The sequence below is a fragment of the Eschrichtius robustus genome, chromosome 19, assembly GCF_028021215.1.
Source record: "Eschrichtius robustus isolate mEscRob2 chromosome 19, mEscRob2.pri, whole genome shotgun sequence".
NCBI lineage: Eukaryota > Metazoa > Chordata > Mammalia > Artiodactyla > Eschrichtiidae > Eschrichtius > Eschrichtius robustus.
In genome coordinates this window covers 7,087,150-7,098,279 of record NC_090842.1, presented here as the reverse complement: position 1 = coordinate 7,098,279, position 11,130 = coordinate 7,087,150, and the positions used below count along the sequence as shown (strand labels likewise).

General features: G+C 43.7%; 1 protein-coding gene across 2 annotated transcripts in view; it reads left to right on the top strand.

The window, feature by feature from the left end:
* Positions 1-1,721: 1,721 nt before the first annotated feature.
* HSD17B2 (hydroxysteroid 17-beta dehydrogenase 2) overlaps positions 1,722-11,130 on the top strand; it is a 71,068-nt gene continuing 61,659 nt past the window's right edge. For both annotated transcript variants that reach the window (XM_068528232.1, XM_068528231.1), the window contains exon 1: positions 1,722-2,142. In XM_068528232.1, the coding sequence (XP_068384333.1) occupies positions 1,875-2,142 (268 nt within the window). In that variant the 5' untranslated portion in view covers positions 1,722-1,874. The remainder of the gene's footprint in view (positions 2,143-11,130) is intronic.

The following is an 11,130-nucleotide window of genomic DNA, read 5'->3' as shown; positions in this document are numbered from 1 at the left end:
CAGAATGATGTGGATGAAAAGGAGATCCAATTCAACTCAGTCAGATGGAAGTAAGTCAGAAAAAGAAAGACAAATACCATATGATATCACTTATATGTGGAATCTAAAATATGACACAAATGAACATGTCTGTGAAACTGAGTTACGGACATAGAGAACAAACTTGTGGTTGACAAGGCGGAGAGGATTAGGGGAGGGATGGAGTGGGAAGCTAGGGTTAGCAGATGTAAGCTATTATATATAGAATGGATAAACAACAGGTCCTACTGCAGAGCACAGAGTAATGTATTCAATAACCTATGATAAACCATAATGGAAAATAATATTTAAAAAAGAATGTATCTATATGTATGTATAACTAAATCACTTTGCTGAACAGCAGAAATTAACACAACATTGTAAATCAACTATATTCAATTAAAAGATAAAAATAAAAAAATAAAAAATAAAGCTCATGTTCTCAATATAGCATACCACCTTCGCCATCAGAGGGCGAGAAGCATCCTTACCTAGACTCCTACATCACGGCAGGGTTTGCCTTCTCCTTGGGAGCCCCAGGACTGAGCAGCTGGAAAGCCACGTAGGCTGCCACCAGGAGATTTGCTCCATCCTTTGTGGGTGTGCACCATCAGGAAACCCACATGGGTGTTTGGCCCCAGCCCCAGCATGGGAGCCACTGACAAAGTGCTGAGGCCCCCAGCAGAGAGCCATAACTATCCCGCATCCAGCCAAGTCATGGGTGTGGGTCTGGACCCACTACTCTTACTTAAGTAACTTATCCTCTTCCAGCCTCAGTTTTCCTCTCTGTAAAATGTGCATAATAACATCCACCTTGAAATATTTCATGGTTCAAATGAGGCTAAAGTGAAGAAAGGCTAGTACATAATGTACTAACTGTCTTTTGCTTTTCTCCTAAGGCAGGCCGTAGAGTGGTTAGAGCATAAAGCTCTGAAACAAGGCTGCTTGTTTCCACTTCTGTGTGATCTTGGGCAAGTCTCTTAACCTCTCTGTGCCTCAGGGTGCTCACCCATAAAATTACTACAGTAATAGAACTTACTTCATAGAGACATAGGGTTCAAAGAGACTGCACATGTTGACTGTTGAGTGCCAGTGCCTGGAGCAGAGCTTGGCAGAGAATAGGGTCTCAGCTGAACATGGCCCCTGGCGCAAATAAGTACCAATAGGTATTGACCATTATTTATATTGTTATTATTGTGTTATCTCTCCCTGGCCTATCTTTCCTCTGGCGAGACCAAAGCAGTTCTCATCTGCCAAGAATCTCTTCCTCTACTTCTATATTCTCTTTCCATCTAACCCTTCAGCCTGACTCTAGTGGGGGATGGCAGGAGTCCCGCAGATGTGGGCAAAATCAGTGATGCGCACACACACACACACACACACACACACACACACACACGAGTCAGGAAAAGGGCTCCACAGACAGACACACCACAGGCTCCTAAAGCAGAAGAGACTTCCTGCGAGCTAGAGGTTTTGTTATTCACTGTTCAGACAGATTGAATTCTGTCAATTATTACCCAACTAGTTATCTCTCCAGAGGTCATTAAAAAAAAATGCGTGTTTGTTGTGGGTGAGTATGCGTCTGTGTTGTGTGTGAAGTGGGCATGCGGGGAGCAGTCAAATAGGAAGTGCTCTAGTATTTATATTAAACTGCAGACTGGTTTAAATTACCCACCAGGAAATATGTGGCTGTATGAGTATGCTTAATTCATGCTCATTCAACGTGTTCCGGGGCTGTTTTCTCCCCCTCCCTTCTTGCCTCTCTGTTCATATAACCCAAGCTGCCTGCAGCCTGTCTTTGCCCACTTGACTCACTGGCCCTGAGCACGGAAAGGAGCAGAGAGTCTCTGAGAATGGGCACTTTCTTCTCTGAGCCAGGATGGCTTTGCCTGACTGTCACCGCAGTGCTGGGAGGAACAATTTTTTGCAAACTCAAGAAGAGCCAAGGGCAGGTGGGGAGAAAGGTGGTCTGCCTGGCGGGCCTCTGGGGAGGGGCTTGCCTGCTCAGGCTGTCCCTCTTCTGGGGCTTGATCCTCTTCTCCCTGTCATGTTTCCTCGTATATACTTACTTTTCTGGCCAAGAGTTGTTACCTGCGGATCAAAAGGCGGTGCTGATCACTGGTAAGCAGACGGCACTTCGATTCTCCCTCAGGGCAGGAACTGACACTTGCTTTGCCTTACGGGGACTCTTTCAGATTAGTTTTAAGAAGAAAATACTTGGCATGGAGTAAATGAAAGCACTTCCCCAGTGTCTTTCACTACACTGTTTCGGTTTGCTTTCTTTAGGAGGTGCACTTGAGGGGCTGATGGTGAGAGGGACTGGGAAGGGGACGTGCACCTAAGCCACGAGTTTGTTAATTTCCCAGCATGTGTATGAGTAAGTGAACGCGGTTTGTTTCGTTGTAGCCAGGATTGTCGCCTCGGTTTTTTAAAGCTTAAACCAAATTTCGTTCTGAGATTAATGTTCAGCTGCGTTCTAGACTTGGCCTCTTATTTCCTAGGTGCGCAAAAAAGCTGTCAAATTTAGGTTATCCTTGTACCTTGCTTCATTTTTTTAAAGATCGAAGAGACTTACCTGAGCTGGAAATTTTGCGGTTTTCCCCGACTGCTGTCAAGAACCTTGGGTCTCATCTGAACCTTTGTCTTCAGATCTGTCATTGGACCACTAATATTTACTAATTGGATCAAGCTGGCAGTGTGTCCAGAAGGCGGCTGCTTGTTGGCTGAGCTGCCAGCTTTTTCCTTCTTTTGTGTTTCTTTTTCCGATGCAAGTGTGAGGCCAAATTAAATTCCTGGGTGTTGTAAAACTGGTTTGTTTGGTTGTGAAGTTTGAGCTTGGATAGGGCTTTAATTAGGATCACCCAGCGTTATCCTAACCCAGAAAGCCCAGCCAAGGTGAGGATACCAGCTGTAGAATCGTTTGCCGGGAGGTCATCACCCCACTCCCTGCCCCCAACCCCCAGGCTGTGACCTGCGGGAGTGAAGGCAAACAGGGAGTGGTGAACAGAAGCAAATCAGGCGGTTTCCCAGTTCAATGAGAAATGGACTAGAAAGTGACTTGTCTATCTTGCCTTCGACTTTAACTCAATAGTGAAATTCTCTCTTAAAATGAGATGCAAGTTGGCCCTTGTTGGAGTTTTGAAGTGCTGCAGAAATAAAGCTTCTGTGATGAAAAACAAAAATAACCAAAACAGTTCAAAGGTAGAAAATTCAGCTGATCCATGGGACGCTTATCTCTGTGAATGTCTGGTATCACCTGGAATAATGCATCCAGAAGACTGGCTGTGTTTTCCACTGTTCCACTTGAATTCTCTGGGGCTGGCTGGGTGAAAAGCTATAACAGCAGTATAAATTTTTCTGTTCTGTGTGTAGTAGCAAGTACCCATGGTCTTCAGAGTAATTCTAGGTCAAAGTTATTTTTTGTACTTTTCCACTTGCACGAAAGAAAACAGAACAATTAAGCATGTTAAAGAAAATAATGGCGATGCTGTGGTTGACACTAATGAAACATGATCTCCTGGAGGTCCAAATATTCCTGGGAAATCAATTTCAGGGAGCAGCACTTCTAAGGCTCATAGATAAGAATAAGAAAGCTTAGGATAAACAGAGGCAAACTTCAAGGTAACCGAGAAAATAGGAATTATCTCTTGCTTGTTTGTCTTGTCAATGTTCTTTATCCTCTGCTTTTGAAGATGTAGGCATGCAGAAACTCACCAAATACACACCCAATTCAGTTAGTTCACATCAGCCATTGAAATGTCCTGACTTGTGTTCAGTGTCATGGAAAATGACTGATTCAATTAGGCAACTTGAGCCCAATGACTAATCCCTCAATGAAATGCTTAGCAATTAGAAAGCTTAGAATTAAGAAAGGAACGACATACATTAAGGCTGACTGAAATGTGCCTTTCAGGTTCTTTGTCATTTTCATGAAGAATGCCATAGATTCCACATAATTCTAGAGACGCTTTCAAGACCTTTGTACTAAATAGGGAAATTTTAAATGACTTCATTTAGTTAGGCCAAAACTCATTAAAAAATGAGTCATCGTGACTTGGAGTAACTTTTGTTTCAGGTTGGCTTATGTTATAAATTGGTACACATTTTAGTGTCGGGGGATACAGAGAGAAATGTCTCAGTATACGTCAAAACCATAAATATTATTCCTTTATCCGATAATTCAAGATTTGGACATTTCTCTTAAAGAAATAATCTGAAATGTAAAAAAAGGGTAGATGCAAACCAAAATGGCACATTCACAAAGTTGTTCAACACAACCTTATTTAAAATTGTGAAATATCAAAAGCAATCAAAATGGTGACAACACAACCTTATTTAAAATTGTGAAATATCAAAAGCAATCAAAATGGTAAAATTAGAAAGAAAACAATAAATGTCATTAAAAATGAAAAAAAAAGAAAACCCGAAATGGTGACAAATTACGGTATATCCTCTGGATGTAAAAATAGGCAACAATTAAAAATGACAACCACAGGACTGTGTTATAACATGGAAACTGAACTAAGAGAAAACACTCCGGGGATCTAGGTGTTTGGATAAGACTGCATCTATGTCACATGAAGAGGAAAACACTGGAAGGAAACAGTCTGTGAATGGTTGGATCAGAGTACTTGGATTTGTTTTTCCCTTAGAATTACTCTAATATAGTTATGTAACTTACATAACAAAAATATTTAACAAAGAGATTATGTTAAAAGGGGAAAGTCCATTTTAGTGCCTACTTAATTATGGACCCAGGTATAGGACAATGACAAGAACAATTTCAAAAAACCTTTTTTTCTTTGAGTCCCCTACTTCACTTTGCTAAGATAAAGGTCTTTTGTCTCTGAGACATATACTTATAGCAAGAAGAAGAAATAAGCAAGCACAGGGCATTTGAACACACATTTGTCCTCAAGGCCCCTGAAGCCACAGCAGCCATTCAATTTTTAAAATAACTATAAGATTAGTGAAGAACAGGTCCACAAGATTGCGATAGCATCTCAAGCACAATACAGTGAAAAGAATGTTGAAGTCTGACAGGTCTGGCTTTGAATCTTGCATTTACTTTGCCTTAGGGTAGGTTCTCCAGGGGCAGGGCTTGAGATGAAGATTTGTGTGAAAGGGATTTATTAGGAAGTTCTCCAAGGAACAGAGGTCCCAGAGTAAGGAAGATGGACAGGGAAGGGGAGGAGGCCAAGCCCGGGTTCAGCATCAAGAGAAGCCTGCTGAGGGTCCCATGTTGGCTTAATCGCCCGGGGCAGATCTGGAGGCACTGGGGGGCGGGGGGGTCACAGGTGAGAGCCATCCCCATTGTGGGCCAGGGAGCTGTACTCCTTATACCCCCACACCTGTCAATCATTAGTTAAGGGCTGTCACCCCCATCCTCTTTGGTGGTAGGAGGGGAGGCTTAAACTCCAGGCACTTCTGGCTCTCCATGGTCACTGGCAAAAAGGACCCCAGCATCCTGGGCAGCCCTTGGACAAAGTCGCAGGTTCAGGTGGCTGGGAGTGAAGGTGGTATGGATTAGAGCACCAAAAAATGGTCAAGGGATCTGGGGCAGCATGACATCTGCTACATACCTCTTACTAGAAGTGTGATCCCTGAAAGTACCCAGTTTTAGGCTTTTGAACTTTTGCTTTCTCCTCTGTAAACTGGAAATGATATACACACACACACACACACACACACACACACACACACACACACACTCTCATAGATGGAGTTAGTAGATGAGAGAGGGAGAGGAAGGGAGGAAGATAGGAGATTCTGTGTGTTGACAAGGTGAGCGTTGAGGTTAGGGAGAATAAGAAGAGAACAAAAAGAAAAAAGAACAGCTGACAACGAAATGGAAAGAAGAAACATCCATTTATTCATTCTATTCATTCAACTATTGATTGAGTCCTTGGTATGTGCCATGTATTGTCCAGAAGCAGTGGGGGAAGAAAGTTAAAGACCATGCAGTTGTTATGTTGTTGGGCGATGGGATCTGAGTTCCCAGTTTTCCTTAACCTTGGACCCACGTCCCCTGGGGGTTCCTTCCCCTTCTTACGAGGTCGTGCATTGTCATTCTCAGCCTACCCTTTGAACCTGGTAGAAGATACACAAGTGACTGATTTTCCACCCTCAGGGCTTTCATCCTGGCCCCTCCAGTGTTTCTCGCCCATCTCGAAAGTTAACTACTGATTTGGCATCTGCTGTGTGCAAGGCAGACACCTGGAGGCTTTCCTAGTCCACTGGGACAGATATGGCCACAGCTTACTGTAGCCATGAGGTGGGGTACAGAGGGTGCCTTCAGGAGGGTTCCCAGAGTGCCATGGGTCCCAGTGTTGGGTGCAGGAGGGGCCTCATTAGGAACTGAAAAGTAGCTTTCTACAGAGAAAATGAGGTCTTCCAGGCTAACTGGTTAATAAGGTATGACACACATCTAGCCCTCATTAAAATTTGTTGAGTTGAATAATTTTAATTGGAATTTTCGAAATTGGGTACAAAGGAAGAGAGATCAGGGAGGGGAAGAAAGATATGTTTGATGTGGAAGTCTTTAACTTATGCTCCAAACAAAGTGTCTAGGTCGATGGTGACCCCCTTCTAGGGCTTATTAGGTAGTCTAATTAAGGTTCTAAAATGGAATACTGTTGGCATCAGCCTGGGATTTGGGCTCCTTTGACTTTAATGGTAGACTACTGAAATGGATAAACATTGACAGTGGACTAGGGACTAAAGCAAATAACATCTCTGCACTCAGAGCTTTACATACCTTTTATATTTGATTCCCATAACCCTAATAACTAACATGAATGAGGAAACGGTGTCCAAAGTCCCTGAACTACTAAGCAGCAGAGATGGGACTAAACCCAGATCAGACCCATTTGCCACCCAAAGCCTTTTTCTTAACCACTGTTATTATCAGTGTTATAGCTACAGTTACTAGTAGCCTACAAAGCTTTCCAGGATATAAAATGTGTCCATTCATCGGCAAGTGAGTGTTGAACATCTTTTATGTGCACAAGACTCTGCTTGATACAGAACTTGGCAATTGACTGGATGCAAGATATGCTCATGAGAGAAGATAAAATGAAGGCACCATGGATGGGGAAACCTTTGAAAAGGGTGATAACTGAGAGATGACATATGGTGAATTTGACTTCGGGTTTGAGTTTGAGGGCAGTGAGGGGGCAGTGCAGGTGAAAAGTCATTGGCAGTTGGGAATACAGACCTAGACCTTGATTAGGTTTGGAGAAGGAGGATGGAGAAACACAAGCAATACGGTGATGGTTAATATTACAAGGGAAGAGGTCATTGGTATATATTGTATGAATCAATACTGTCCTCAGTGAGTCTATAATTCAGTCGGTCTGTCAGATTTTTTTTTTTTTTATGAGCACATATCCTCTTTTATCATTCAGTTTGAGCTTAACCTTAGCCCTCTACAGAGAGGCATAAAAAAGGGATTGCTAACTTGGGTAATTTTGTAAAGGTTTGAACAGTGACTTTATTAGGCATTCTAGATGACGTGTTTAGGTTGGCGGATACTCTCATGGAATGAAGTCCCCCAAATGTATCATAAGCTGTTTGATGGCAGGGACCAGATATTTTTTATAACCAAGTCTCTCCTCAGTCTCTGAGCACGTTAGACCCAATACAATGTTAATGAGTGAGTGAGCCGTGAATGAGTGAACCAAGCTGGTGAAATGTCCTCCCATTTTCGTGGTCATTGGTTAGACACAATGGGTTTGTGCCAATCTGCCCACTTGCTTAGGTACTTATCTCTGCCGGTTCTTTTTGCTGGGGTCACCTGTGTAGAAAGGGCAGAGTGACATGGCTGAGCTCTGAAGGCCCCATTGTTCTACAGTGACTTCTTGTTGGCTTGCTCTGGACAGGGCTTCGTGGTGACTTGGTTCTAAGCACGCTCCTGCTCACCCAGGATGTAGCACGAACAGACTGTCCTCTGGTCACACCCCCAACCCCTCCCAGCAGGCTGCTGAAGCTGCTCTCCCAAGGGTCACTGGTGCCCTCCTAGTCCCCAGAGCTTGTTTCTACTCCAGCACTGCTGACCATATTTTCCTTCTTGACACGGCCTCCTTTGCCTTCTGGGATACTACATGTCCATGCTTCTCCCCCACTTCTCCATCCTTTGACTCCTCCGGGTCCTTCTTCCTACCCCTCCCACTAGGTGGCCTCTATGGCTCTGTCCTTAGCTCTCTTCAGAAGGGTTCATGGTACCAACAAGTTCTTATCTCAGAAAGTGAACAAAGATTATCCTTGCTTACCCCCTCATGGCCAAAGCTGCCTTTTCCATTTGTTTATGTCACTCTGTGAACCTTGATTACCCCACAGATTTTGGCATCCCCTATTTATGCTCCTAAAGATGAACCCTTCCCAGATGCTATTCCTTTGCCTTATCCCCTACCTTCCAGCATTGGGGTTCAATGCTGAGCCTCAGAGTTGGGGATTACATTAGATCATAGGGTGTCAATATATATCTGCTAGGACATGGTGTGGGCAAAGGTTCTGAAGCAAGACCGGAGATAGCAGGTTAATGGGTAGATGGTTCAGATAGTTCCATTTTGCTGAAACAAATGGAGATAAACAGACACCTGGGGATGACACAAGTCAGTAAATCCAGGGGCCAAAGAGGACAAGATGGGGGCAAGGTAAGCAGGGAGCATGAGGAAGTCTCGTGCGGAGACAGAGCGGAATGGAGAAACATGTCCATCTTGGATGATACAGGGACCCCTGGGTCTGTCCCATTCACCACTGTCACAAAGTGGCATCTCCTCTTTAACATGGAATTCACTACATGCAGCACACCCTGGTGTTCCCTGACCCCCACCCCCTTGCCCACTAGTCTGCATCATGAGATCCTTCCTCTGTGCTCAGAATTGCCATCTCCCATGGATTTCATGCCATAAACAGGACATTGAAAAGATACATATCCTGCTCGCCAGGCAGGGTCTGGTCACATGCAAGGGTCTCCCTTGGCCTGACTCATTTGTAACAAGCCCGTTGTGATACTGGGTGGAAAAAATAATGAGGAGGAAAGAACATCTCATCTGACACTTTGGCATTTACACAAGCTACGGATAAACTTCATTTCCACCATGAAAAGGTACTGAAAAACAATTCTAAAATTCAAAAACAGAAGCCATTAGGAACCTTGAATGCCCTCTGTGTGCAGAGGACTCAAGGTCCAGGGACTGGGCCAGGTGAATTTTAATTTGGAACAGTCAGTGGCCAGCATGGTCTTAGATTGAATAGAACCCAAATTCCACTTTTATGGATCAAAGGCTTTGATAGGGCAGTTGAAACACTGGAAAGGGATCTGGATTTCATTGAATTCTATTTTCTAAAGACTCACACCTACCGAGGTCCAATAGCCTATAGAGTCAAACCAAACCTGGGCATCATTAAGGAGAGGAATAGAAACAAAACTATGTTCCTCTCTTGAAACAACACATGTGCATCTAAGTGCAGGTCTGGTCACTGTCATTCAGGGTGGGCAGTAGGTTGCAGTGGTTCACACCATACACTTAGGACAATGACTGATATGGCTACCAGCTCCTGCCTTGCCACTTACTAGCTTTCTGACCTAGGGCAAATTAATTAACCTGTCTGAACCTCAGTTTCCTTATCTGTAAAATGGAGATAATCATAGTAGTGATCTCACTGGGATTGTTGCCAGGATGGAAAGAAATAACACCCATAAAGGGCTATCTGTAGATGGTAACTCTCATTCTTAGCCAAACAGGGCAGCATGAGGGTGGTGACCACATAGTCAAAGGATGAGGTTGCTGAAAGAGTCCTTCAACTCTGAAAAGAGAAGAATGAGAATGAGCATGATTGCAATAGGCTCTGGAATATGAGATGGAGGGAATCACTTCCTTAGGATCCTCCCACCCAATACCAACACCTTTTCCCACTTAAAGTTTGAGAGATGCTTCTAGAAGCCACAGAGAGTGGGTGTTCACATACAGATAGTAAACCAATAAGTCATCCTAGGGAAATATCATTGTAGGGACAATGGTGTAGGGGCTGGGGTTCCACTGCATCCTGTGCCCCAGTCAGGGTCTGGTCACATGCAAGGGGCCCCTGGCCTGACTCATTTGTATCAAGCCCGTTGTGATACTGGGTGGAAAAAAATCATGAGGAGGAAAGAACATCTCATTCTGCCACTTTGGCATTTACACAAGCTATGGATAAACTTTATTTCCACCAGCCATCTCCCAATGCCTGAATGACCTTTTCAGGATCATCCATTTAATCCAGTGGGGTTACCCCTGTAATGGAAAACTCATTACCTTCTCAGGGAAATCATTTCACTTTTATCCAATGCTAATCGTTGTAAATATTTTCTTTATAATGAGCCAAAATATGCCTCCCTAAAATATCCAACAGTGTACTCAGTTCTGCCCTTGGAAGTCACATAATCTAATTAAACCACTCTTTTGCACGGTAGCCCTTGAAAAATGTGAAGACTGCATCATATCATAGCCAAATCTGCTTTGAACTAAATCTTCTCATTCGTTTTATCATTCCTCCCATGACCTGGTTTCCAGAACTTTCACCATTCTACTAAGTCTCCTCTGGACCATTTCCAATTTCTTGACATTCCTTTGAGATGTCAACTCATTTTTAACATCAGGTGCCATCTCGGTATGAGCAATACACATCAGACTGGAACTAATGCGGTGAAATTAAATCAGTGTACATGCAAGGTTCTTCTTAGACGTTGTTGCTTTGTTTGGTGGGGTCAATCCATAACTCCCTTTTTAATATCCCCAGCTGAGTTCTGAACTAATAGACATAGACAAGTGGAAATCAAGATGTCAGCTTTATTCCCGATGGAAGCCTTGGAGAAGGTGTCTTAGATGTGTAGTACTAATGGTACACCCAGTCAAGGCAGGGTTGAAAAGACTCAAGCCTTGCCCACAAGGTAGGGCTTGGGTTGAACAGCTAGGCTATCACAGCCTAATTGCACAGGCGCTCTGCAGGCTGGGCGATGCCGAGGAGGAGAGGAGAGCTTCCATGTGACACTCTGCCCTCTTGAGTTTTCTCCTCTATTTCTCAGTCCTGATCATTTGCTCTGAACTGTCCTTTTGGTTCTTCTGT